The following is a 26,014-nucleotide window of genomic DNA, read 5'->3' as shown; positions in this document are numbered from 1 at the left end:
GGAGGAAGGCATAGTCCTTAGTTTTGGAAAACACCCACTCTAGTAGGGTAAACAGGGTGCAAAAAGAGGTCAAAACTCAGTCCTTAAACCAGATGGAAGTGACGCTCTCGTGCTCTTTTCTCCTGCAAGAGTCTAAACATTTTGCTTTTTAGCCATCCCAGGTATTCTAGAAACATACTTTTAATTATAGCTCTGTGAATCCTCTTTAGTCATCATTCAAAAAAGCAATTACTAAGCATGCACTTTCAATTAGTTTTAGAAATTGGTTGTTAAGAGGTTTCAGAATTTATTTCAATCGTATGTATATTTTTACATGAAATGGTCTAATGAAAAGGCGTCTTCATCTATTAATTAGGAAGAAATAAAGTCATTGAACTGAACTGAAGAGTATGAATTAAAACTCAGGTAACTGGAAACACAGGTGTAAAATGGGATATTTATACACATCACTCAGCTCAGTGCCTGACACATAATAGGGACTCAATAAATTGTCATTGTTATTAATCAACAATGAAGACTTACAGGTCCAGAATTCCTTATCTGAAATCCCTTATATCTTTTTTTTTTGAAGTTCGATCCACTTATTTTGTGGCCAAACCTGACTCAAGGTATTTATAGCCCTTAATTATTCTGCTTAGTGCCAATATGCACACTTTTTTTCCCCCTCCGTATGTGCATTTAATGTGTCTGATTACAAGGTCCTGGCCCAGACCCCACTGGGAGCATTATATAAAAGCATATGCACCATGATAACTTCTTAAAATCTGAAAAATTCTGAATTCCTTTTCATCTGGCTCCAAGGGCTTTGGATAAGGGCTTGTGGACCATTTATCTTTGTATCTAAAAAGATTTCTTCTATCCATTCAACATATACTGGCTCAGCACCTATAACTCAGCAGCTAAGGCACCAGCCACATACACTGGGGCTGGCGGGTTTGAACCCGGCCTGTGCCCACCAAATGACAACTAGAACAAAAAAAAATAGCCAGGCATTGCGGCAAGTGCCTGTAGTCCCAGCTACTTGGGAGGCTAGAATCACTTGAGCCCAAGAGTTTGAGGTTGCTGTGAGCTGTGACACCACAGCACTCTACCGAGGGCAACATAGTGAGACTCTGTCTCAAAAAAAAAAAAAAAAAAAAAAAATATATATATATATATAGTGTTTAGCACTACGGAAAAAATGATGACTAAGACATGGTATCGTCCCTGGGTGAACACACAATGGAGTGTGTGATGGCAGAATCGCACCTTATTCAGGATTTGAATTCCAGGTAAAAAATCATCCATGATTAACCCTGAAAAATCTTTTAAACTGCCCAGCAAATACAGAAGCATGGCTTTGTTTGCAAAACTCTGCATAGTATTAAGTAAGTTTATGATTTAGAATGTAACTACACAGCAGAGCCTCTAGTGAAGAATATACACACAGATCCACATCCACACTCGCCCGTCTGCACAGAGACACAGCGCAGCCTCCAGTGTGCAGTCAGGGACAGCATGATGAGGGCTCTCCTCTGAGAAGCCAGAGGCACCAAGATCCAACAAAGGAACGGCGGTGGCACACCTGCAAACTTACTCTGGACCAGAAACAGAGGTGGGTTGAATTCTCATCAAGGGGAATTAGTGAATTACGTCTATACCAGCTATTCCCATTTGTTTTCTGTCTTTCTGAATGGTGTACAGAAAAATCCTTTACAAAGTGGGAGTTGGCAGAGAGTAATATATAAACTGCAATACAATTACCTTAAATCAGACTTTTACACAATTTTGAAGTCATATAGTTTGTGGCTATCAAATTAAATTCTTTCATAATAATTGAGGGATTATCAACCCTACTAAATGTCAGAACGTCTTGCAGAACTTTTTTAGAAAAACAAAGGCTTGGGAGGGCACCCGTGACTCATTTGGGTAGGGTGTCGGCCACATACACCAAGGCTGGCAGGTTCGAACCCGGCCCAGGCCAGCTAAAACAATGACAACTGCAACAAAAAAAAAAATAGCCGGGCATTGTGGCAGGTGCCTGTAGTCCCAGCTATTTGGGAGGCTGAGGCAAGAGAATCACTTAAGCCAAGGAGTCTGAGGTTGCTGTGAGCTATGATGCTACAGCACTCTACAGAGGGTGACAGCTTGAGACTGTCTCAAAAAACAACAACAAAAACAAAGGCTCACTATACCACACTTGGTTAGGGACGTGGTTTAATAGGTTGGGGTTAAGATTTGAGCATTGAACTTTTTAAGTTTCAATGGTGATGCTGATAGGTCAACAATTGAGAACCTCTACTCCTGCAAAAGTACTTCAATAATATTGTAAAGATTTTTTTTAAGTTTTTATTAAATATTGCATACAAAGTATTGAAGTTAACAAAAATGAATGATTTTGGTTCTCTCTCTTCTCTTTTTGTCCTATCTTTAGTGGAGGTTCAATGAACAATGAAATCATAAAAGGGCCTAGATAATTCAGGTCCTGATCTATTTGTACGAATATAAGGCCACAGGAATCCTAAAACTGCTAGAAGAGTCATCCACTCGTGTCTAACTTCTGTAAATTGTATGAGCAACAAAATTCTAGCATCTAGGAGTAGATGAACTGTATCATAGATGAGATGAACGTTTTACTTCAGAGACAAATCCAGCCCAACCAATCAGCCCCACCTTAGGAACTAAGCGTGTCACTCACCGGTGCGATAAGCCAATAACCTGGCCTGAACCATGCAGTGCCTTGCAAGTTCCTGTGGCAAACTTTGATTGTGAATTTCATTAATCTGTTCTGGATTGCTACAGAAAAATCCGAAGTGTTTATAGTTGGGCACACTGGAAGCTACTGTGGCCAAAAGTAGGACAAGGTCTTTCATGTTTTGCCTTAGATTGCTAAAGTAGGGATTCTCACACAGGTTCTCCAGACCTATAGTCATCAGTATTTGCTTATGCATGTCTTCATTTGAAACCAAAAAAAACATTTCATATTCTTTTATTCTTTCTTGTTTACATTCAGAATAAAAGTCAATGTTAGCATCTGGCAGTATTTTTGCAATTTTTTGAATAAAGTCACATTTGTACGAGGTCTCCTCTACAAACTGCACCATATAACACACCACAGGCTGAAGTAAGACACACACATGGGCCCGACTGTTGGACTTCAATCTTTCCACTGCTTTGGCATCTAACTTTGCGTCTTCAGAGCTAGAAGCTGCAGTAAGCAAACTTATTTCTGGATCAGCAGGCCAATATGAAATTCGGTTAACTCCAGCTGAAATACAAAATATAAAAAGTAATTATCTGACACATGCTAGAGTTAGGGTTTTCTTGATAAATCCACGCTGTCCTTGCGGATTTAAAGGCCCCAATAGACATTTATAATGATATGTCTATTATCATGTCGTCTCTCACATAGCCCAAGGGTTGGCAAATCACCACCCACAGGCCAAATCCAGGACATTGTCGGGGTTTGTATAGCTTGCAGCTTAATAATGGGTGTTGCATTTTTAAATAGAGGGACAAATCAAAAGAATATTTTGTGACATGAAATTATGGGAAATTCTATTTTTATAGTGTTCATAAATAAAGTTTTTATTGGCATATAGACACACACTCTTTGGCTGCTTTTGCATGGCAGAGTTGAGTAGCTATGACAGACACTACATGGCTTGCAAAGCCTAAAATATTTACTATCTGGGCTTTTCTACAAAGTTAGCTAACATCTAACAGATCAGACCTGGGAAGGTACTTGTGGAATCACTGGTTTTGCTAAGTGTGGTCAAAAAGCCCCATGCCAGTACTATATTCAGAAGAGTCCTTCAGGGTTAATTTTCAAAATGTTACAGCCAGCACCTGATATTGTCCAGAGTTTTTTTATCTGGAATAAACAATTTATCCATGCATTAAAAATGTTCCTGTCCTCTAACTAGAATTCTTCAGAGAAGTCATTTTGGCAAAATATTCTAAATAGAAAAAAATTAATGCGTGAATATTTAGTATAGCATTCTTTAAAATAGTAATAACTCTAAATGACCAAAATGGGGGAATGGTTAAGCAAATTATGGTCTTCCTTATAATAAAAGGTAATAGTTATCAAAAATGTCCACGAAAGATTTTTAACATGGAAAATGTCTTATGTAATGTTGGGGTGGTGCTGGTTGGGCAATATTAACTTGTTTCAGGTTCACAAAACTAAGGACAAAACAACAAACTAAAAGGAACATTTTTTAATCAATGTGACAGAGGAAAGGTTAATAATCTTTAATATATAAAAAAGATTTTTATTCATTAAGAACACATATGAATAGACAAGAATAAGGCCTCAAGACAGACAAAAGATATGAACAATTTACAAAAGAGAAAACATAACTGGATAATAAACATGAAAAAATATTTTAATCTGTATTTGAGATTGAATGACAAGATGCCTTATACATAGTTAAGCACACGCGTGTTCATCAGTGAACAGTTTACAACACAAAGACCCCCTTTGCTAGTATCTCATGTAAGTTTCAACGAGGACAGGCTACAGACTTTTTTTTGGTGACTGTGCCAGGAAGAATAGACAGATGGCCCACAGGGTACTCTAGCCTTCAAAATAATAGATGACCTAAAAAGTCTGACTTAAACACACGAACATGCTTATGTACTGCCTGCTACTCCTGACTAACTGTGCCTTGTGCTACAAAGCAATTTGGAAACCCCTGAAGGCCGTATCAGAGTATTTCCCCTGTTCCATTTTGCCTGCCTTCCCTCTCAAGTTCTCGTAACTCGTTTCCTAACCAGCAGTGATTATGAACCTTTTATCTAAGTATCTTAGTTGCTCCAGTGATCCTGATCCAAGGAGAAGAGAGGATGGACACTTTTTAGACAAACATTCACATCCGAGTGCCAAATGCTATACCAGAGGTGATCAAATTTCTTGATCTCAGAATCCATTTACATTCTTTAGAATTTTTAAATTATTGAGGACCCCAAAGAGCTTAATTTATGTTGAAATATATCTTTTGCTATCTACTATATTAGAAAGTTAAAACAAAATGTGAACCATTAAAATAACAATAACCTGTCACACATTAGTTAAAATAACACTCTATGGAAAAAAACCTGTATTTCTCCCCCCAAAGTGAAAATAATGGCATTGTTTTAAATTTTTATAAAAGTCTTTACTATTTATCTAATGCAGACAGCTGGATTCTCACACCTGCTTTTGGCTGCATATGAAGATATGAAGGTGAAAAAGAGTATTTTAACAGATAATTGTGAATATTGTTCCTTGACATTATGAATATTCTTCTTTGACGTTACATAAAAATTTGACAAAGGAGGGGTGCAGGGTGTGGAGTCGGCGGAGCGCGGCCCTGGCGGCCTCCGAGCGGGGGCCCGTGTTGCTGAGCGGCCCCCGGAGCTGCAGAAGGAGACGGTTTTGGTGAATAATATCACCACAAGTGAGAGGCTTATCAGAGTCCTGCAAGGAGCCAGTGCATCAATCAGATGAAAGAGGTGAAGGGGCAATGTGAGGAACGAATAGAAGAAGTCACCAAAAAGGGAAATGAGGCTGTAGTTTCCAGAGACCTGAGTGAAAAAAAAGACCCAAGTCAGCAGGTCCAAACGCTTAGCAAGTCTCAGCCCAGGCCACAAGAAGCAGGCCTATCACAGGCAGAAGAGCCAGAAGGGAAGGTACACGTGCCCAGTGATGGCAAGGGGCAGGTGCCAACCCCCAGTTCTGAGGTGGCTTTGGATTTGAAAAGCCAAGATAAAAAAGAGGAAACCAATGAGATCCAGGTTGTCAGCGAGGAGTCTCAGAGGGGCGGCCTAGGGCTGCTGCAGGAGCCAGGCCAGGAGCAGGCTGTGGAGGACAGACCAATAAGTGGAAGAGGCTTGGGAAGAGCCAGAGAGCTGAGCCAAGCCCCACAAGTACCAGCTGCCTTATTGCTGAGCCAGGAAAATCAGGAGACTGAGGGCCCAGAGCGGGACCGGCTTGTCATTCCCAATGGGCAAGAGGAGCAGGATGCTGCTGAGGAAGGGAGAAACCAGCAAAAACTGGGAGATGATGATGACTACAACATGGATGAAAGTGAGGCAGAATCTGAAACAGACAAGCAGGCAGCCCTTGCTGAGAATGACAGAAACCTAAATGTTTTTATTGCTGAAGATCAGAAAAAAGACACCATAAGTTTATTTGATCATCGTGAAAAGTGGAACCGTACACTCTGAACTGAGCTGGAATTCACATATTTTACATCAGGACTGAAGCGATCACTACAAAATATTCACGAGGGACCGAACAGTCAAAGCTGTGAAACATACTGAGTAAATGTACTATGTAAAATGTACATCTAAAGATGGTTATTGTGGAAATGAGTATGTACCTTAGGAAAAATTGGACTGTCTCTTAGAAAATTTGGGGGGGGGGGGTGCTTTTGATGTATCTTATTTGTCAAAATTTTTGGCTAATAGGTATTTCATGAGGAGATCAGTACCAGAAATAGGAGAAGAGCTGTCCTTAGAGTGTGGCAGCGATGGCGCCCCTTTATTCTGCATAACTGTGAAAGAAAACAACATGTAGCAAGAGTCTGTCTTCTAATGTGAGGGAGACCGACTCCATGTGGAGAACTCTTTTTCCCTCCTCTAGAGTCCTTTTCTCTACATGCTGGGCTGAGTTCTGTTCTCACTGGTACAGCGAGTGACTGGCTTATATTCTTGTGCACTCACTTCCAATTCTGACAATCCAGGGCCTAGAGCACTGACTGTTAACACAAACATCACTAGCAACAGTTTTAAACAGCTAACTATAAAGCTGTTTTGTGTGAGAATTTTTAAAAAAGACTACTTGTATAATAGTTATCATTTTTAATGTACAAAACACTATTATGTGACTTGTAAAAAAAAAAAATTTGACAAAGGAAAGTTTCTTTTTTTTTCAGACAGTCTCAAGCTGTCACCTTGGGTAGAATGCTGTGGCATCATAGCTCACAGCAACCTCAAACTCTTGGGCTCAAGTGATCCTCTTGTCTCAGATTTTCTATTTTTAGATGGGGTCTTGCTTTTTGTTGAGGCTGGTCTCGAACTTGTGAGCTCAAGCTGTTCACCCACTTCAGCCTCCCAGAGTGCTAGGATTACAGGCGAGAGCCACCACGCCTGGCCAAGGCAAAGTTTCTTAAAGGTTAGGTATAATGTGGAATCTGAAACCATCTCAGCAAATTTGTCTGTCTTGTGCTTAGAATGGCTTTTACTCATGTATTTCATAGCATGGTGCACTGGTCATCTGGAAAACAATGATTTACTGATTTTACAATGTTTTTAAAAATCCCACTCTTCATATTACCACCAATCTCATCAAAAAGTCTGAGTATTAGGAAGCTGTCAAGTTCACAATGATGGATATGAGTTTTCCGAAATTGTAATTTTCCTTTGAAAGCTCACATTTTATCACTGGGAACAAATATTGTCAGCTGTTTTCCGGAAAGTGGCAAGATCACTTTATTTATGAGAAAATGTCTGACAAGCATCTATGTCTAATTAACCTTAGTTTGTGAGTTCACGGTCTTCCATGAAAAAAGTAGGTATTCAGTCTGCAACTCAACAATGGCGTAAGTGCTTTTCCCTTAGGCAATCTTCATACTCAGCACAAGTGCTTTATGCCCATCTCCTGTTTCCTCACGGAGAATATTAAGAAGAATATTAATAAGTGTAGGCAAGGGTTAGAATTTAATGAAATTAATAATTTTTACTGTTTTATCAAGAATATCCTTGTATAATTTTTTTCCTGGCGCAGGGTAGAGTGCAGTGACTACCACTGCCCTGATCCATGACAGTGCAACAGGAGTCTCACCTATCCTTGTTTGGGCACCATTAGTGTCTAAGTAGTTGTATCATCAAAATAGTATCGACTTCCTAGACCATCAGGAGGCCACAGCCTTTTTGAGAACCACTGAACTACAGAAACGTGTGCTTTGTAACTGAGGTAATAGTAATTGTAACTAAAATTAGCTGCAGCAGGGAGTCTGAACATGCCCCCTTCCCAAGATAACTCAATAGTATATAAGCTTCATCTAAAATAGCAGTTTTGTTTATATAAGCCCCTGTGCCTAGCTTAAATGCTATTTTCTCCCTTGCCTAATGCTGTCTACTAATCAAAGTCCCAGTCTCTAATTTCTCCTATCTCCAATTCAAGGACAACAAAATTTAAATCATAAATTTTCTCAAAAATCTTCAGTGGCTCCATATTATCTATAAATAAGAATTTACGGTCAGGTGAACTCAGTGATAAAATGAATATCCAATCTGTCTGGTTAATTGGGAAAAGGAGAAAAAACTGCGACTGCCATCACGCCTGTCTCCCCATTCTAACTGCAGTGGAGAGACCATAGAATCACATCATTACCGGAGGCATCCACCTTCTTGAAATACTTGTTGCAGCAAGGGGACTTCTAGCCACAGGACCCACATCTAGAAGTTCTGCCACTTGTAGCTGAAAGCATGGACCTCGACACAGAGCTGATCATTACTCCTAACACTCTGATGTAAATGAAAATAGCTCCTCCTCAGAACAGGTCTAGGAACTCTGTTCCATTAGATAAAGTCCAAAGCCCACTAAAGCTCCAAACTATCATTAAAATCCATCTGCAACTATTCGCTAAGAATAATCCTCAAATATGGACCCAGGAACGTGCTTCTTACAATCCGATAGTGACCGCACACATGCCCTTCTCCTGCACTGAGACCTGCTTCTGCACCAGGTCGGCCTTTCTCATGTACACCGTGCCAATCAGCAAGGATCACGGTTTCTCCTCTGAGGTCGCACATGACTCACAATCCGTGTTACTCATTGGGTACTAGACGATGTGTTAAACTTTGGACTCTAAATAACACCTTGAGGAAAAGCATTTTGCCCTTTTTTTTAATATGCCATGGTGCCCATGTACTAGATACACATATTTTATTTTAAATGGAAGAATGATTTGCAGACATACCTGGGTACAAAATAGAATCAGAAGCACAAAGGGTTTTCATGAGTTGCCTACATGGCAAAGATGGATGGCCACACATTAAACGTTTGTGCTCCTCCTTCCTAAGTACAGTCATTGGAAGACAGTTCCCAGCCAGGGACTAGTCCCCGCAGTGGGTGTGAACAAAAATAAAAATAATGGACATGGCTTCTAGCCAGGGTGTTTAAGAAGCAGATACACCCCCTTTATTCTCTCTTTCAGTCTCTGTCTGGATGCAGAGGATTCCAGGCCCTAGAAATAACAACAGCAAGAAGGCAGAGGAGGCCTGGGCTTGGGCATCAACCACATGGGGAAAAGTCACTGCTACTCAGCACACGCGCTGGGCGAGGACCTAGTACCCTAAACTATGGGAACTTCGGGGTTTAATCTGTTATAGCAGCTGGCATTAGTCTACTAGAACACTGAAGGTCATTTTATTGAAGAGGGTTGAGATTAGAAACCATGTTTTCTGATTCTTCCTCTTACAATGGGTCAAGCTATCCTCAGATATATATTTATATTTCTAATTATCTCTGTGGTTTTTCACGAATTTGTTCCCACTGATTGCTTTCAGATAAATGTTCTTAATCCCCAACAAAGCCTTATCTGCACTTACCATTTACAATCATTTTCAAACAAGCAGAACATGGTTTTCTGGAAAAATAAAGATCACAGTTTTTCAACTTTGACCCATGTTTAATAACAGCAATTTGCCCAGCATGTAAATCTTCACTAGAACAATGGAGACCAACAATTTTCATATTTTTCACCACCACAAGACCAGTTCTCTTCACCTACATTAAGATATAAAAAAAAATATTAGTTATAATATCTAAAGGTCATATCACAGATTATACTTGATTTATTAATAAAAGGAAAGTTTTGTTTAGTACTTTATCTGATGAGTTTATATGAAAGCACATTTCTCATCAGATCCAAAAAAATTTCTGAAAATTTGGTGCTGACTTTAGACCAGAAATTTCTGCATCTAAGCTCTACTAACTGGATAATTAAACATGCAATTATCATTAATTTGTTTTAGTGAAAGATGAACACTTTTGAACATAGAGAGGGGCAAAAACGGGGCCGATTTGACTTACAGTTGCTTTTCTGCTCCATTTTGCTTTAAGCTTCTAGATGGTAATAAAGAAAATTTTCAAAAATCCTGATTAAACACATGGATAAATAAAGCCCAGAGAGTTTATATGACTTTTAAATATTAACTAAAATAAAATTAAAAACTAAAATAAATAAATCTAAAAACTGGGTGTAGAACAGTGGCAGTCTACACTAATACAGTTGGGTCCTACCTACTACAAGTACACAGATTATTTATTTTTTTATTTTATTATTAAATCATAGCTGTGTACGTTAATGCGATCATGGGACACCATACACTGGTTTTACAGACCATTTGACACATTTTCATCACACTGGTTACCATAGCCTTCCTGGCATTTTCTTAGTGTTAAGACATTTATATTCTACATTTACTCAGTTTCACATATACCCTTGTAAGAAGCACCGCAGGTGTAATTCCATCAATCACCCTCCCTCTGCCCATGTTCCCCCTCCCCCTTCCCCATTTTCTTATAACTGGGTTATAGCTTTCATATGAAAGCCACAAATTAGTTTCATAGTAGGGCTGAGTACACTGGATACTTTTTCTTCCATTCTTGAGATACTTTACTAAGAAGGATATGTTCCAGCTCCATCCATGTAAACATGAAAGAGGTAAAGTCTCCATTTTTCTTTAAGGCTGCATAATATTCCATGGTGTACATGTACCATAATTTATTAATCCATTTGTAGATTGATGGGCATTTGGGCTTTTTCCATGACTTAGCAATTATGAATTTGGTTGCAACAAATCATTCTGGTACAAATATCTTTGTTATAATGTGATTTTTGGTCTTCTGGGTATATACCTAGTAGAGGAATTATAGGATCGAATAGCAGGTCTATTTTTAGATCTGTAAATGTTCTCCAAACATCTTTCCAAAAGGAACGTATTAATTTGCCTTCCCACCAGCAGTGCAGAAGTGTTCCCTTTTCTCCACATCCATGCCAACATCTCTGGTCTTGGGATTTTGTGATATGGGCTAATCTTACTGGAGTTAGATGATATCTCAAAGTAGTTTTGATTTGCATTTCTCTGATGATTAAAGATGATGAGCATTTTTTCATATGTCTGTAGGCCAGGTGCCTGTCTTCTTCAGAGAAGTTTCTCTTTAAGTCCCTTCCCCAGCCTGCGATGGGATCACTTGTTCTTTTCTTGCTTATACGTTTAAGTTCTCTCTGGATTCTGGTTATTAAACCTTTGTCAGAGACATAACCTGCAAATATCTTCTCCCATTCTGAGGGCTGTCTACTTGCTTTACTTACTGTGTTCTTGGCTGTGCAGAAGCTTTTTAGTTTGATCAGGTCCCAGTAGTGTATTTTTGATACTGCTTCAATTGCCTGGGGCGTCTTCCTCATAAAATATTCACCCAGACCGATTTCTTCAAGAGTTTTCCCGGCACTCTCTTCTAGTATTTTTATAGTTTTATGTCTTAAGTTTAAATCTTTAATCCAGTAAAAGTCTATCTTAGTTAATGGTGAAAGGTGTGGGTCCAGTTTCAGTCTTCTGCAGGTTGCCAGCCAGTTCACCCAGCACCATTTGTTAAATAGGGAATCTTTTCCCCACTGAATGTTTTTCATTGGCTTGTCAAAGATCAAATAACAGTAAGTTGCTGGATTCATCTCTTGGTTCTCTATTCTGTTCCATACATCTACCTCTCTGTTTTTGTGCCAATACCATGCTGTTTTGATCACTACCGATTTATAGTATAGTCTGAGGTCCAGTAGCATGATTCCTCCTGCTTTGTTTTTATTTCTGAGTAATGTCTTGGCTATTCGAGGCTTTTTCTGATTCTATATAAAACAAAGTATTATTTTTTCAAGATCTTTAAAGTATGACAGTGGAGCTTTAATAGGGATTGCATTAAAATTGTATATTTCTTTGGGTAATATGGACATTTTAACAATGTTGATTCTTCCTAGCCATGAGCATGGTATGTTTTTCCATTTGTTAACATTTTCAGCCTTCTTTTCTTAGAGTTTCATAGTTCTCTTTATAGAGATCTTTCACGTCCTTTGTTAGATAAACTCCCAAATACTTCATCTTCTTTGGCACTACTGTGAATGGAATAGAGTCCTTAACTGTTTTTTCAGCTTGACTATTGTTGGTATATATAAAGGCTACGGATTACAGATAATTTAGAAAAATAACAAAAAGGGAAAGACATACCCTCTGTTGTCAGAAAGGAAAAGAGAGGCTCGGCAACTGTAGCTCAGTGGCTAGAGCGCCGGCCACATACACCAGAGATGGCAGGTTTGAATCTAGCCTGGGCCTACCAAACAACTACTACCACAAAAAAATAGTTGGGCATTGTGGCAGGCGCCTGTAGTCCCAGCTATTTGGGAGGCTGAGGCAAGAGAATTGCTTAAAGCCCAAGAGTGAGGTTGCTGTGAGCTGTGATGCCACAGCACTCTACCCAGGGCGACAGCTTTAGACTTTCTCAAAAAAAAAAAAAGGAAAAAAGAACCCAATGCCAGAACAATGAGTTGAGCTACCTTAGCAGTATTTCACAGAGAGGGGACTGGGCTAACCTTGATTTAAGCCATATAGGCTGGGGACTGCCTGGGTTCTAAAGTGTTCCAATAAACCTTTTTCAGTGAAGGTTTTGTTACTTTGAACCTAAAGTGTTCCAACTTACATAAATACTAATCAAAAAAGCTAGTATAACAATATTAATATCAGATAAAATAGACTAAAGTAAAAAAAAATCAGTTCTGTTAGTATATAAGGCACAAAATAGTCTATGTTATTTTCACAGCAAGATTCTGAAGTTTGAATGCAAACCTGATCTTTGGGTTCAGGACTGAATGTCACAACATGAAGAGAACTTGGAGTTAGGACAGGGTGTCCCTTATCCCCACTCCTATTCCCTTCCAAAGGGATTTTAGCCTATACTTATCCTTCAATACATCTGCAATCATTTTAAGAAGCAGACCAGTTATATTAACTAAAACAATCGTTTCAGTTGTAAGTATGTTTGGGCGCGGCACCTGTGGCTCAGAGGGCTAGGGCGCCAGCCCCATATGCCGAAGGTGGCGGGTTCAAACCCAGCCCCTGCCAAAAATTACCAAAAATAAATAAATAAATAAATAAATATGTTTGAAACTAGGAAGAATGATACTTTGTGAAATGCTTTAAAAGAAGGACTACAGAAGATTTATAGAAGTCCCTTTCTGAGTTAACCATCTCCTAAACTATAAGGACATTTAAAAAGAAAACAGGCTGGGTGGCTCATGCCTATAATCCTAGCATTTTGAGAGGCCAAGGTGGGAGGCCAGGAGTTCAAGACCAGCTTATATAACACAGCAAGACTTCATCTCTACAAAACCATAAAGAAAAAACTTAGCTTGGTTGGTGGTGTACACCTGTAGTCCCAGCTACTTGGGAGGCTGAGGCAGGAGGATCCCTTGATCCTAGGAGTCTGAAGTTGCAGTGAGCTATGATGATGCCACTGCACTCTAGAGCAACAGAGTAAAGACTCTGTCCAAAATATAAAAGTAAAAGCAATACAAAAATCTTTCCTTTACAAAATATACATCTAAGAATACATCTAAAATATGAAGAACACAGCTTTTAAAATAAGCTTTAAATTTGGCTTAAATTTTTGAACACTTTCTCCTCCCCATCCTAAAATTTCTTAGATTTTTATACTCCTCTAATACAAAGCATATGTTATTGGTTTGTTTGTTTATGTATTTATTTATTTTTGAGACAGAGTCTCAAGCTGTCACCCTGGGTAGTGCTATGGCGTTGCTGCTCACAGCAACCTCAAACTCTTGGGCTTGCTGTCACCCTGGGTAGAGTGCTATGGCATTGCTGCTCACAGCAACCTCAAACTCTTGGGCTTAAGTGATTCTCCTGCCTCAGCCTCCCAAGTAGCTGGGACTACAGGTGCCTGCCACAACACCCAGCTATTTTTTGTTTATAGTTGTCACTGCTGCTTGGCGTGCCCAGGCTGGATTCAAACCCACCAGCTCCGGTGCATGTGGCTGGTGCCTTAGCTGCTTGAGTACAGGTGCTGAGCCAATTTAATTATTTTTTTAAACGGTCACTTTGGAAAAGAACTGATGATAGCTTCTCAAAACATCCTGACGACAAAGCTCATGATGTTAAGCTGAGCCAATGTGAGCAGTGGAAGTGGATGCAACTGAGTGAGTTTAGCATTAGATTGTCTAAGTCAGGGGTCCTCAAACTATGGCCCGCTGAGGACATTTATCCGGCTGGCAGGGTGTTTTTGCTGCCGCTGCCTGTCCTGCTTAGCAGCCTATCATCCGGGGCCACAGTGCACGTGTGTGCAATGTGCGCAGCACTCTCCGACTCCCCTCCTCCTCTCTGTCTCTTGACTGCTCCTCTCAGTCTCGGGTGTAATTGGACGAGTCATGAGTTTGCCTGTGCAGAGCCTGCTGCTGCCTGAGGACTAAGGTAAGAACAAGTAAAGATTTTTTTTTGAAGTTAGGAGGTCTTTTTCTTTATTTTACATTTAAGGGGGCTTTTTTTTTTTCTGAAGTTAGGAGGTTTTTTTTTATTTTGCAGTTATAGGTGTGTGTGTGTTTTGTTTTTTTTTGTAGAGACAGAGTTTCACTTTATGGCCCTCGGTAGAGTGCCATGGCATCATACACCTCACAGCAACCTCCAACTCCTGGGCTCAAGCAATTCTCCTGCCTCAGCCTCCCGAGCAGCTGGGACTACAGGCGCCCACCACAATGCCCGGCTATTTTTTGGTTGCAGTTCAGCCGGGGCTGGGTTTGAACCCGCCACCCTCGGTATATGGGGCCGGTGCCCTACCGACTGAGCCACAGGTGCTGCCCTGTAGGTGTTGGTTTTTTTTGCGGTTAAGGGGGCCTTTTTTTTCTGAAGTTAGGAGGTCTTTTTTTTTTTTTTTTTGCAAATAGGGGGCACCTTTTTTTTTGAAGTTAGGAGAGCCTTTTTTTTTAAGTTGGTTAGTTGGTTGGGGGTGGTTGGTTTCTAGGGGGTTGCATCACAGTGATAACGCAAATAGTCAGCGCTCAGAGGTAATGCAAATGGTCAGCGCTCAGAGGTAATGCTAATAGTGCTCAGTGGTGATGATAATTGTAAGTGCTCATTGTTAATGCAAATGGTCAGCACTCAGTATTAATGCAAATTGTCAGCGGTCAGTGTTATCGCAAATGGCCGGCGGTCAGTGTTAATGCAAATGGTCAGTGCTCAGTGTTACCACATGGGGGCCCCAAACTGGTAATCTGCCTAGGGCTCCATGGGAACTTAATCCGGCTCTGCAGACAGCTGAGGAGTAGGAAACCCAATTTAATTGACAGTAAGTGCATTTATATTCTGATTGCTATTCAGTTGTGTATGATGTTGTATGTTGTGTGCTGTGTAAGCCCCAGTTCACACTGTTGCGATCTCTGAGCAGTGCGAGTTCAGCCATACAAGCATATGGCTGAACTCGCACTAGATTCAGATGAAAAAAGGAATACATTCCTTCTTTTTTCCTGCAGTGGAATCTGAATGCATGGGTCTTCTCACCCATATGATCAGATTCCTGTGCGAGTTCACAGATCGCAGTGTGTTTTGCACAGGGTAGTGTGAACTGGAAAGGTGGTAGAGGGACCAGCTCTATAATTATGCCTGTTCCTGCACCGCACCAGTGTGAGCCTGAGGTAAAAGTGGATGTCCACCAATAAGGGCACTGTTGAGGCTGAAATGATGTGGACTGGCAAGGCTGCATTGATGGGCACCGATCACACTGCATTGATGGACACTGATCAGACTGCATTGATGGGCAGGACAGTCTATATTCTCTGTGTGGGCAAAGTTATTGCTGGTATATTGTTTTTGGAGTGCTGTATATATATATTGGTATTTTACTAATAGCAATTTGGAATTCCTAGGAAACAATGATATCAAGAAAGAGAAAAATTGAGTCAGAGTGTAGGATATTCAAAGAACAGTGGACTTATGATTACTTTTTCATGTAGTACAAGGAAAGAGCTATGTGTTTGATATGCCAGAATACAGTGTCTGTGTTCAAAGAATACAATTTGCGTCAACACTATCAAACTCAACATAAAGATAAATATGATTGGTTGGTTGGAGAAGTGAGAAAAGATAAAATATTAAAACTGAAAAATATGGCGGCGCCTATGGCTCAAGGAGTAGGGCGCCGGTCCCATATGCCGGAGGTGGTGGGTTCAAACCTGGCCCCGGCCAAAAACCACAAAAAAAAAAAAAAAAAAAAAAAAAAACTGAAAAATACATTGACAACTCAGCAAAATACTTCTGTGAAGGAGAAGCAGCTAAATATTTCATCACTGGGAGCAAGTTGCCAAGCTAATAGTGTGCACTGGCAGAGACCACTCGTGGAGGGAGAATTTGTTAAAGAATGCCTTCTTTCTGTTGCCAAAGAGATGTGTCCAGAGAAGGCTGATTTATTTAGTACAATGTCTTTCGGGACCTACAATTACACAAAGGATTGAAGAAATGGGAGACAATTTGCATCAGGATTTGCAAAACTCTGCAAAAACACTTTCCTATTTTTCCTCGGCATTCGATGAAAGTAATGATGTTCATGATTCTACACAACTTCTAATTTTTATTCGTGAGACGAATGACTATTTTGAAGTCACAGAAGAGCTTGCTGCACTGCAAAGCATCAAAGGAACAACTACAGGAGAGGATATCTATGAAAAGGTTTGCCAAACTGTGAATGGTTTGGAGCTGGACTGGGCTAAACGAGCCAGTGTGACAACTGATGGAGCTCCTAACACGGTGGGGTCTAAGAAAGGAGTAATTACTCGCATTAACCAAGAGATGGACAAACATAACCATTCTCATCCAATAGCCATACACTGCTTCATCCACCAACAAGCGCTGTGTAGTAAATCACTGATGTGGGACTCTGTTATGAAAACTGTGGTATCTTGTGTTAACTTCATTACAGGTAATGCACTAAACCACAGACAATTTCAGGAATTTCTGTCTGAGCTAAATGTTGCCTGTGAAGATGTTCTGTACCACACAGAAGTCCATTGGCTGAGTCGAGGGAGAGTTTTGAAACATTTCTATGACTTACTTGCACAGATTACATCTTTTCTGCTTTCAAAAAACAAAGAAGAACCAGAGCTCAGTGATGCAGAATGGAAATGGCACCTTGCCTTTCTGACAGAGGTAACAGAGCTACTCAACAGTTTCCATGTGCAACTTCAAGGAAAGGGGAAGCTCATCTGTGATATGCAATCTCATGTGAAAGCATTTGAAGTAAAATTAGGCCTCCTCATCAAATAAGTGAAGGAGGAAAATTTCTGCCATCTCTCTACAACTCAAAATCTGTTAGTGGAAAAACCACTGGTTGCATTCCCAAACAAAACATGTGTGGATTCACTGGAAAAGTTGCAAAAGGAGTTCCAATTTATATTTAAAGAGCTTCATCTCCATGAACAGGACATACAGCTTTTCCGTAACCCATTTTCTATTGACATTGAAAATGTGGATACGATTTACCAAATGGAACTGGCTGAACTGCAGAATCGTGACTCTCTGAAAGACGCATTCAAGTCAAGCAGCCTTCCTAATTTCTATGCATCTCTCCCCTCTGAGACATACCCTAATCTCAGGAACCATGCACTCAAAATGGCAACCATCTTTGGCAGCACTTATGTCTGTGAACAGACTTTTTCCAGAATGAAACATCTGAATCTCTAACCAGATCTAGACTAACTGATGCACACTTGGATCACTTGTTACAAGTAGCAGTGACAAATATGGAACCGAACATTGACCATCTCATTAGCCAAAAGCAGGCCCATAGTTCCCATTGAAATACTGGTAAGTTTGGGTGGTGCCTGTGGCTCAGTCGGTGGGGCGCCAGCCCCATTTACCAAGGGTGGCAGGTTCAAACCCAACCCCGGCTGAACTGCAACCAAAAAAAAAAATAGCCGGGCATTGTGGCGGGCGCCTGTAGTCCCAGCTACTCGGGAGGCTGAGGCAAGAGACTCGCTTAAGCCCAGGAGTTGGAGGTTGCTGTGAGCTGTGGTTGCATGTGATGCCATGACACTCTACCGAGGGCCATAAAGTGAGACTCTGTCTCTACAAAAAAAAATTAAAAAAAAAAAAAAAGAAATACTGGTAAGTTTGTTGATTTAACTTTACTTGTTCTTCATTTTAAATATTGTATTTGTTCCCTTTTTTTTTTTTTTTACTTCAAAATAAGACATGTGGAGTGTGCATAGGAATTTGTTCATAGTTTTTTTTTTTTTTGTAGAGACAGAGTCTCACTTTATGGCCCTCAGTAGAGTGCTGTGGCATCACACAGCTCACAGCAACCTCCAACTCCTGGGCTTAAGCAATTCTCTTGCCTCAGCCTCCCGAGTAGATGGGACTACAGGCGCCCACCACAACGCCCGGCTATTTTTTGGTTGCAGTTCAGCAGGGGCCAGGTTTGAACCCGCCACCCTCGGTATATGGGGCCGGCGCCTTACCCACTGAGCCACAGGCACCGCCCAGTTTTTTTCTTTTTTTTTAACTATAGTCCGGCCCTCCAACAGTCTGAGGGACAGTGAACTGGCCCCCTGTTTAAAAAGTTTGAGGACCCCTGGTCTAAGGAGTTAAGCAGACAGAAATAAAGTCAGAAACCTTGTCCACAGAAGACTTAAAAAACTGTTCCTAATAAATGAGTAGGATATTCATCAATTTATTTTTTTATTAGGACAACATTTTAGGCCAAGTTTTATTTATTTACTTATTTTTTGGTCCATGGTCCCTTTCACTTCAGAAAAAAATATTTTTTTTTTCATTTTACTTCTAAGGTCAAAATATCAAGTTTGAGACAAAGACTTTTTCATCCCAAACTTAACAAAACAAAACAAATAAAAGCCTAAGTTGCATTCCATTCCAGCATTTCCACTTACTGCAACTCCCAGAAGACTGAGTCACTGTCCTGGATCTTGATTTTCCTTCACTTCACTAACATCCTGGCAAGTCATCTATGTAATCCTAATCACAGAGTTTTACATTAAAACACGGGCAACAGAGGACAATCTGGTTTGTATATGAACTAGTACATTTACTTAAATGGTAATTCACTATTTTTCCCCTTTGTCTTTCTTATAATGAAAATACTTAAATATTCTGAGACCCATTATGTCTATATTCTTGTTGAGCGTTGTACAGACTCACTCTCAGAAGTAATCAGGAAATCTCCAGACATATATATTAGAATTATTAAAGTAGTTCTTTTCAAAATATACATGCTCAATCTCTACTCCACACCTAATGAATCAGAATCTCTGGAAAATCAAATGGTTGAAGTAACCAGGAAATAGTATGCAATATTAAAAAGAGCAAGGTTTGGCTGGGCACAGTGGCTCACACCTATAAACCTAGCACTGGGAGGCTGAGGCAGGTGGATTGCTTGAGCTCACAAGTTTGAGACCAGCCTGAGCAAGAATGAGACCCCTGTCTCTAAAAAACAGCCAGGCATTGTGGCAGTTACTCCTGAGTAGCTGTGGCAGTCTCAGCTACTCAGGAGGCTAAAGCAAGAGAATCACTTGAGCCCAGGAGTTTGAGGTTGCTGTTTAGTTTTGACGCCACAGCACTCTACCCAGGGTGACAAAGTGAGACTCTGTCTCAAAGAAAAAAAAAAAAGAACAAAATTTATCTTGCAGGTCTGGGCTTTGATTTTACCCAGCTTACCAACTAATTAGTTAACCTGTTCCATATCGTGGATATTAGCAGAAGACATCACACTCCTGGGTCAGAAACAAAGGACTTTATTTTTCACAGCAAAGTGAGCAATATGAGCATCATGTGTGAAACTGTTTCCTTGCCCTCAAACCCCATGAGAGGTAATCCAGATGGGCACAGAGGGTTGCCTGGACACATAGTTGGTTGTGCTATAGGTTGTGGGGAAACTGCTGTTTCATAGTAAATTTGCTCTTTTTCCTAGAGCAGTGGTTCTCAACCCGTGGGTCGTGACCCACAGGAACTGTAGTAAAGGACACTAGGAAGGTTGAGAACCACTGTCCTAGAGGGAGATATTACTGCCAACACAACTCTGAGAAATGGCCCAAATACAGAGCGGTTACGACTCTGCATTCATCGTATAACCAGCAAGATATGTAGTAAAGTTAGAGAACTATAGAAGATTGTTTCTCAACACATCTATATGAACTAATATTAGAAGATGCCAAGAGTTAATTTGAAAATTAAAAATAAAAAAGATACAGGAGCAAATAGTAGACTGATCCCATCTGTACATTTTTTTTACAGAAGAGACATACAGTTGTAAAGGCACTGAATATTTTTAGAGGAGTATATTAAAAACTCCCTTGGAAGTGGAAATGGGGAAACTGAATATAGGAGGGACTTTTATTTTGCTGTACACTGCTCCTTTTGCTTTGTTATTATGAGCATATATTCTTTTTTTTTAAATCATAAAAATTCACCTGTTTTTTATCAGGAGATTGTCTGGCTACTTCTTCATTATCTCCTAAGGATCCATGCTTTCCTTCTTCATTTTTCTAATAAAAATTAAAGGGAAAAAAGATTAGTGCATAAGACATATGATTAATTCAATAGTCCCATATTTAAGGACTAGTTTTCTTGGCTTTGGATCATTCTTATTTTTTCCTTGATGAAACTCTACCTTAACATCCCACTACACTCAAGATCAAATTCAAATTGCTCATCTAGTAAATAAGGCCTTTATAATCCAGGCCCTGTATAGTTTCCCAAAATATAGAAGAATTGGAAATTGTGATCAGAAAATTAAATTCTGAAGTTTGAGATTCCAGAATTGGGGCAGTTTTGAGTAATGGGAAAGTCTAACGTGTGGCCATGAATGACTAAAGTAGAATAAATTAATTGGAAATGACAAGGAGCTATATAGCAAAGGTATCAGACACAGACTGTAGTGAGCAGAAAAATGGCCCCGCCCCATGACTACGCTGTCTGTCAGATAGCAAGGGGAGCCTGGGGTTTCAGATGGAATTGAGGCTGCTAACCTTCTACCTTGAGATGAGGAGACAAACCTGGATTACCAGTGGGCCCAGTGTTATCTTGAGGCTCATTATAAAGAAAAGTGGGAGGCAGGAGAGTCAGAGTGAGAGACGCAACATGAAAAGGCTCAACTGCCCATTGCTGGCTTTGGAAATGGAAGGGACTCACAAGCCAAGGAACTCAGGCCATCTCTGGACTGGCAAAAGGAAAGAAATGGATTGTCTTCTAGAGCCTCCTAAAGGAACTAAACTTTGATTTTAGCCAGTGAAACTCACTTCAGACTTCTGGCCTCTAGAAGTATACAGTTTAGGGCGGCGCCTGTGGCTCAGTGAGTAGGGCGCCGGCCCCATATGCCGAGGGTGGCAGGTTCAAACCCAGCCCCAGCCAAACTGCAACAAAAAAATAGCCGGGTGTTGTGGTGGGTGCCTGTAGTCCCAGCTGCTCGGGAGGCTGAGGCAGGAGAATCGCGTAAGCCCAAGAGTTAGAGGTTGCTGTGAGCCGTGTGACGCCACGGCACTCTACCCAAGGGCGGTACAGTGACACTCTGTCTCTACAAAAAAAAAAAAAGAAGTATACAGTTTAATAAATTTGTGTTGTTTTTTTATATAGTTTTTTTTTTTTTTTTTTGCAGTTTTTGGAGGGGCTGGGTTTGAACCCGCCACCTCCGGCATATGGGGCCGGTGCCCTACTCCTTTGAGCCACAGGCGTCACCCAATTTGTGTTGTGTTGTTTTAAGGTATCAACTTTGTCATAATCTGTTATAGCAGCAACAGAAAACTAACATAGGGATGTAAGTTTCCTCTAAAAGTAAAACTTTAAGTAGAGAGTAGGTTTAGAGGCAGGGGCCAAAGTCCTTCATTTACTAGTTCGAAAAATACTTGAACAACTCTTTGCTATATGCCAGACATGAACTGAGTTGCTCAGCCTGTAAGTCCCATAGAGCTTATGGTTTATGAACACAGAGAAGTGACTATGAAGTGAATAGATTAAGAAAAGGCGATAAGAGAATTCTGTGAGCCCCAAAGCAGGGTGGGATAGTTAATGAATTGGAGAAAGTTTTAAAGTAGGAGTGGGAAACTCTGTGAATATTGACCTCTTAGTATTATAAAACAAGTGCTGGATATTAGAAAAGGAACTACTTCCAAGAACTTTTTAAGAAAACCCATGTTCAGGGAATGAGGTTTCTGTTCGAGCACAACAGGAAGCGGAGGAAGAGATGGTATCAGTAATATAACGGAAGGCGCAGATGGCTGGTGGTAGCGCTGGTAATTACATGAATCAAAACCATAACCATAGCTAACACCTACTGTTTACCATATACCAGGCCCTAAATTATCTCATTTAATCCTCACAACTTTATAAAGTAGCTACTAATACTCCCATTTTACAAATGAGGAAATTGAGGATGAGAGAGATTAAATAACTTAGCCTTGATCACACAGCTGATAAATGGCTAAGCCAAGATCTAGTCCCAAATCCACTGTCTTAACCATTATGTTACAGTGCTTCTGTTCTGGAAAAGTGAGGTCCTTCAGCATGAAAATAAAGTACCAGAGGACACAACAGAAAGAGAAGAGAGAAACAATATAAGATGTGTAGAAAAAACGAGGGAATACTGCAGTCATTCTAGTTCTTATACTTAATATCCAGGCCTTTAAGATAAGCCTGACTTAAACTAAAATGAAAATCTATGCAACAGCAGAAATATTGTTAAATGACAGGCATTTTCATAGTGTTTGATTTCCACTCCAAAAAATTTTCATTAATTGTAGTTTTTCCTCCCACGGAGTCTCATTAACAATTATTTTCTCTCACACTTACTAGTTTAGTTTTGGAATGGACTCTTTAAAATTCTTAGTTTTTATACTCAGTGTTTACCTTAAGGAGTACCCATATGGTATAAGTATTTGACAACATAAAAAAAATTTATATCAGTTATATTTAGAAGTGGTTGTGAGTTAATAATACACTAAGGCTGGTAGAAATTACAGACAATTTAAATGTTCAGTAATAAGGGAACAGACAGGTTCATCAATAAACTGTTATGACATTGTTAATAACATGACAGTCCATTGCATGAACCAGGTACTATCAAAGAGCTTTACAAATATTAGCTCATTAATTTCTCACAAAAGTCCCATGTATATGTGTCTTATGTACTAATGACACTCCATCTGACAGATGAAGAGGCTGACACAGACACATAGGTAATTTATCCAAGGTTACACAACTAGTAAGTGTTGGAGCCAGGAATTGAACCCAGGCAAGCTGGCTACAAAACCAATGGCTAGGCTCGGCGCCTGTGGCTCAAGTGGCTAAGACGCCAGCTACATACACCTAAGTTCAAATCCAGCCTGGGCCCATAAACAACAATGACAGCTACGACCAAAAAACAGCTGGGAGTTGTGGCAGGTACCTGTAGTGCCAGCTACTTGGAAGGCGGAGGCAGGAGAATTGCCTGAGCCCAGGAGTTGGAGATTGCAGTGAGCTGTGATGCCACAGCACTCTACCTGGGGCGACAGCTTGAGGCTCTGTCTCAAAAAACAAAACAAAACAAAAAACAAACAAACAAACAAAAAAAACCACTGGCTAAGACGGTGAGCTGAGGCTGTCTCTCCACTGTTGCATTTCCAGGAGGCCTCAGGTGTCTCTGCTGTAGCCTCTGTCATCCTCTGACCTGCAGACTTCTACTTGGAAAAGTACTCTTTTTTTTTGTAGAGACAGAGTCTCACTGTACTGCCCTCGGGTAGAGTGCCATGACGTCACACGGCTCACAGCAACCTCTAACTCCTGGGCTTACGCGATTCTCTTGCCTTAGCCTCCCGAGCAGCTGGGACTACAGGCGCCCGCCACAACGCCCGGCTATTTTTTTGTTGCATTTTGGCCGGGGCTGGGTTTGAACCTGCCACCCTCAGCATATGGGGCCAGTGCCCTACTCACTGAGCCACAGGCACCGCCCTGGAAAAGTACTCTTGAAGAATGGATGTGCACAGACACCTACACTCCTGACTTAACAAAAACTAAATGTCTTTACTCAGAGGTCTTGCTGTCCCAAAGCCAGACCTGATCACACGTCTGGAGCAAAGATGTCCTGGATTGTGAAGTGAGAGGACACACCAGCTAAATACCCAGCTTTTCAGATCAGCTCTACACTACTACACACTTCTGAAACTCAACTAGGCCCTGCCTCAATTCTGCACAGGGAAAGATGCACAAGACCAGAATATTCCTTGCACATCTTTCTGAACCATCAGATTTCCTGCAAGATTTGGAAGAAACAAATTTGAGTAATTTCCAAAGGGAGAAACTATAAGTTTAATAGAAGGCTGAAAAGTCATCTTCCTTAAGTAACTGTCAGTAATCTGTGCCTGACATGTCAGACTTTCTGCAAGAATAAAAACCTTTACAGGTAACCTATTTTATATTATTATAACTAGTAGAAATTGGAAATCATAAAAAGTTAGTAAAAAATCCCAACCCACTGGCACCTGTACTCTCAGCTACTGAGGAGGCATAGGGACGAGGAACTTTTAATCCCAGAATTTGGAGACTACAATGATCTGTCATCACATCATTGCACTTCAGCCAGGGTGACAGAGCAAGATCCCATCTCAAAAAGAAAAAAAAAAAACAGGGCGGCGCCTGTGGTTCAAGGAGTAGGGCGCCGGTCCCATATGCCGGAGGTGGCGGGTTCAAACCTAGCCCCGGCCAAAAACCAAAAAAACAAAAAACAAAAAAAACTCTGCCCTTCTAGTTTCCTAATCATAATATGGTCTTGGTATGGTTTTATTTATACTTTTGGGGAGGTTCACTGAAATTTTAGATATAGTCAGGCACAGTGGCTCATGTCTATAATCCTAGCACGCTGGAAGATAAAAGCAGGCAGACTGCTTTAGCTCCAGGGGTTCAAGCCCAGCCTGAGCAAAAGTGAGACCCTTCTCTACTAAAAATAGGAAAACGAGCTGGGTGTTGTGGTAGGTGCCTATAGTCCCATCTACTCAGGAATTTGAGGCAAGAGGATCACTTGAGCCCAAGAGTTTAAGGTTGATGTGAGTTATGATATCAGGGTACTCTACCCAGGGTGACAGAGTGAGACTCTGTCTCAAAAGGAAAAAAAAAAAAAGAAATTTTGGATAGAACAATGTATGTTTTTAACCAGTCTTTGAAATTTTTGAGCTATTAGTTGTTGATTCACTTTTTTTTTTTTGGTGACAGAGTCTCATTTTGTCACCTTCGGTAGAGTACCATGGCATCAGAACTCATAGCAACTTCAAACTCCAGGCTCAAGCAAGTCTCTTGCCTCAGGTTCCTGAGTAGCTTGTTCATTTACTTTTGAACTCCATTTATTTATTTATTTTTTTTTTCAGTTGTCATTGTTGTTTAGCTGGCTCAGGCCAGATTCAAACAGCTAGCCTCAGTGTATGTGGGCACCATAACCACTGTGCTACAGGTGCTGAGCCCTCCATTTAATTTTTCTATCTCTCCCCTTCCCTTCTCAGAATTAATCATTCTACAGATGTGTAATGTAGACTATTAATTTTTAATATTTCTTTACTCTCCTCTTCAGATAATTGGATGATAATTTATATTGCTTTGCCTTCTGTTTTTAGTTCGTAAATAGGTCAAAAATGTTTTGTTTTAATTTTACTTCCTTTTCCTTTGGTTCTTTTTTATAACCTTCATTTCTCTATTTAGGTTCCAAACCTGTTATGGAGGATATTTTCTTTTACTTTTAAAAACATATGTATTTGTGGCTCAGTCAGTAAGGCGCCGGCCCCATATGCCGAGGGCGGCGGGTTCAAACCCGGCCCCGGCCAAACTGCAACAAAAAAATAGCCGGGCGTTGTGGCTGGCGCCTGTAGTCCCAGCTACTCGGGAGGCTGAGGCAAGAGAATCGCTTAAGCCCAGGAGTTGGAGGTTGCTGTGAGCTGTGTGATGCCACAGCACTCTACCG

The 26,014-nt window shown here is 40.5% G+C and overlaps 1 protein-coding gene and 1 pseudogene across 2 annotated transcripts in view; one reads left to right on the top strand and one right to left on the bottom strand.

Annotated features, from left to right (window-relative positions):
* The window catches only part of CDADC1 (cytidine and dCMP deaminase domain containing 1), a 49,519-nt gene that overhangs the window by 16,393 nt on the left and 7,112 nt on the right, over nt 1-26,014 (bottom strand). Inside the window, exons 3-5 of one of the 2 annotated variants that reach the window (XM_053563747.1) lie at nt 20,508-20,582; nt 9,583-9,760; nt 2,678-3,247 (exon numbers count right to left, since the gene is read on the bottom strand). In XM_053563747.1, coding sequence (XP_053419722.1) covers nt 2,678-3,247; nt 9,583-9,760; nt 20,508-20,582 — 823 coding nt within the window. Of the gene's footprint in view, nt 1-2,677; nt 3,248-9,582; nt 9,761-18,971; nt 19,036-20,507; nt 20,583-26,014 lie in introns of those variants that run through there. The other variant, XM_053563749.1, reaches the window with a different exon arrangement.
* Nucleotides 5,288-7,199, top strand: LOC128566972 (Golgi membrane protein 1-like; annotated as a pseudogene).

This window comes from Nycticebus coucang, chromosome 15 (assembly GCF_027406575.1).
Source record: "Nycticebus coucang isolate mNycCou1 chromosome 15, mNycCou1.pri, whole genome shotgun sequence".
NCBI lineage: Eukaryota > Metazoa > Chordata > Mammalia > Primates > Lorisidae > Nycticebus > Nycticebus coucang.
The sequence above is the reverse complement of the archived record's forward strand: the minus strand, read 5'-3'. Positions and strand labels throughout refer to the sequence as shown.